The sequence below is a fragment of the Ursus americanus genome, chromosome 14 (genome assembly GCF_024610735.1).
Source record: "Ursus americanus isolate L20-20 chromosome 14, mUrsAme1.1.p, whole genome shotgun sequence".
Classification (NCBI taxonomy): domain Eukaryota; kingdom Metazoa; phylum Chordata; class Mammalia; order Carnivora; family Ursidae; genus Ursus; species Ursus americanus.
The window spans coordinates 53,371,955-53,375,114 of record NC_142140.1 but is presented as its reverse complement, the minus strand read 5'-3'; the positions used below and the strand labels follow the sequence as shown (position 1 = coordinate 53,375,114).

Sequence of the window (3,160 nt, the reverse complement as noted above, 5' to 3'; positions counted from 1 at the left end):
ACAATTTTTCTTTCTTTTTTATTTTATTTTATTTATTTATTTGACAGAGAGACAGCACAAGCATACTGCCTGCCACTCGATCCCAGCACCCTGAGACCATGACCTGAGCTGAACGCAGACGCTTAAGTGACTGAGCCACCCAGGTGCCCCTAGACAGCTTTTCGAAAAGCCCAGATTGTTACCTCAGAAACTACGTGTAGCATCTGTAAAGGAGAGGTTGATGTGTACGTGGTTCCTGGGCGTGTAGCAGAAGACAGAAGGACCCACAGACATATTGATCATGATAGAAGACAAGGAAGCATGCTGACAAAGTCGGATCCTAAGGAGGTGGTTCCTAGTGAAAGAAAAGATCACCCCTTTGCTGAGGACATGGTCCTTTGCTATCCTTGAGTAACGAAAATGAAGATAGAGTTAAATTTATCCATAATGACTTAGGTGACTTAACAATCTATTGGCACAATTAGAACCACACAGCCACTGGAAATATCACCACTACTTGAAACCTCAGGTGTATACCCTCGGCCAAGATATATCATTACAACCACCTTTATATCCTGAGCTCACGATGCAATCTCCCCATTGCATCTCACAATGTAGTTTTATTCCCAATACTGATTGATCAGTCAGAGTTCAATCAAGAAAAGAGAAACCACTCTAGTTATTTTAATGAAGGTAGTTTTAGTACAGGTATGATTAAATACTTTTGTGAAAGGCACAAAAGGAAAAATATGGTAACAGACCCATAGCTGCAGGATATAGTGGTAACACCATGGCTAAGAGGTATAGGGAATTGACTGGGCATTAGTGCATGTGATTGTTATTACCATTATTAGAAGAACTTAAAGAGAAACCAGATGAAAAATCAGAGCAGTGGTTTAAAGATTCCCAGCCCCTACCACAGCATCACAACTTAAAGTATAGAAGGGTAAGTTTGGAGCAGAAAACAATAGCTTAATATCCAGCACAGTGAACCAGCTGTAGAGTGTGGCGTGAGAAGATATGTAAAAAATATTACCAAGAATATGAGGGGGATTGGGGTGCCTGGGTGGCACAGCAGTTAAGCGTCTGCCTTCAGCTCAGGGCATGATCCCGGTGGTCTGGGATCGAGCCCCACATCAGGCTCCTCCGCTATGAGCCTGCTTCTTCCTCTCCCACTCCCCCTGCTTGTGTTCCCTCTCTCGCTGGCTGTCTCTATCTCTGTCGAATCAATAAATAAAATCTTAAAAAAAAAAGAATATGAGGGGGAAAATCACATTGGCTATTGCTATGGAAAACTCTTTCATATCTCCTCCTTTCTGATCTCTGATCACTTTGAGATGTTCAGGGTCTGATCATGAACAATAAAGGACCCGACATATGCAAGTCATCTTTGAATGAAGTGTCTGACAAAATTCAACAGTCCTCCACCTTATCTGCACATTAGACCAACCTGGGGTGCTGTTAAAAAACTGTTCATGGTCTTTTTATTCTCCAGTCCAATTGAATCTTAATCTGTGGTGGTGGGACTAAGGCATGAGGATTTTTAAAGCGTATCAGATGCTTCAAACATGAAGCCAAGATTGAGGACCAGTGACATACATTCTTTCATACAACCTGCTTCAATAGATTTGATCAAAGCCATAGTTTTATGGGAAATAGACATGACAGTGAAAATGGATGAGAACTGTGTATATATTTTAAAAGAGAGTGGTGAATTTCTACAGGATGCGTGGGTCATGGGTGATAAATACCAAAGATTACACAGGTTTAATAAGATTCAATTTGTGCAGTGATTTTGACATACACAGGGTCCCAGAATACTCCCTTAATTCTATCAAAGATGTGCCAAGATAAGCAATATTTAGATATGACAAATCAGGAGGAATGGAAACCATGAGCTACAAAAAATATGTGACCAAAGAGGCATGCTTGCCAATCCCATATGTTTGGTTTTACAACCATTTCTAATCAACAGACCAAAAAAAAAGTCCAAGTATTAAGACTAGGTTGTTCTGTTGAGGAGCCTCTGCAAAGCCCTCTTGATGTCCGTGTTCCTCAGGCTGTAGATGAAGGGATTCAGCATGGGAACAACCACAGCATACATCACTGAGGCCACAGCACCCTTCCCAGGAGAATGTGAGACAGTCGAACTGAGGTACACCCCAAGGCCTGTCCCATAAAATAAGCAAACAACTGACAGGTGGGAGCCACAGGTGGAGAAGGCTTTGTACTTCCCACCTGCGGATGGGACTCTCAGAATGGAGGAAACAATTCGTGTATAAGAGAAAAGGATCCCTGAGACTGGAATACCACCAAAGATGGCACCAAGAAAATACATGAATATTTTATCGGCGGAAGTATCATTACAGGAAAGCTTGAGAAACTGGGGAGGGTCACAGAAGAAATGAGGAATTTCCACATTTCTGCAAAAGGTAAGTTGTGACATCATGAGGCAGTGCAGCTGAGAGTCCAGAAGGCTGATCAAAAAAGATACCAGAATCAACAGGCTACAGAGGCGGGGGTTCATGATGACTGGGTAGTGCAGAGGATAACAAATAGCTACAAACCGATCATAGGCCATCACGGTTAAGAGTACGCTGTCCAAACAACCAAAAAGATTTAAAAAAGACAACTGAATCAGGCAGCCCATGTGGGAGATGACTCTGTTATGAGTTTCAATGTTCACAATCATCTTCGGGACTGTGGTAGAAGTGAAACCGATGTCAGCCAGGGACAGGATGGAAAGGAACAAGTACATGGGGGTGTGAAGGCGGGAGTCAGAGCTGACAGCCAGGATGATCAGTAGATTCCCCAGCATGGTGACCAGATACATGGACAGGAACAGGCTGAAGATTACAGGCTGCAGTTCTGGATCATCTGAGAATCCCAGGAGGAGAAATTCCAAGACACCTGTTAGATTCTGGAGCTCCACATAGCACAGACAGCTTTTAGGAAATAAATGAGAGTTTATTTATTTTTAAAGATAGTATTTATTCGAGGGAGACAGAAAGCATGAGAGGGGGGAGAGTCAGAGGGAGAAGCAGACTCCCTGCTGAGCAGGGAGCCTCACATGGGACTCGATCTCGGGACTCCAGAATCATGACCTGAGCCAAAGGCAGTCGCTTAACCAACTGAGCCACTCAGGCACCCAAAATGAGAGTTTAAATAAAGGAAACAAGTA

At 43.0% G+C, this 3,160-nt stretch overlaps 1 protein-coding gene across 1 annotated transcript; it reads right to left on the bottom strand.

Annotated features, from left to right (window-relative positions):
- Positions 1-1,981: 1,981 nt before the first annotated feature.
- Positions 1,982-2,908, bottom strand: LOC123777602 (olfactory receptor 7E178-like). The gene has a single exon (XM_045774365.1). It carries the CDS (start codon positions 2,810-2,812, stop codon positions 1,982-1,984), a length of 831 nt encoding a protein of 276 aa, XP_045630321.1. The 5' UTR covers positions 2,813-2,908.
- Between the last annotated feature and the right edge of the window lie 252 nt (positions 2,909-3,160).

Excerpts from the sequence above, each read along its gene's own strand:
- LOC123777602 (XM_045774365.1), bottom strand. The coding sequence starts at position 2,812 with ATGTATCTGGTCACCATGCTGGGGAATCTACTGATCATCCTGGCTGTC.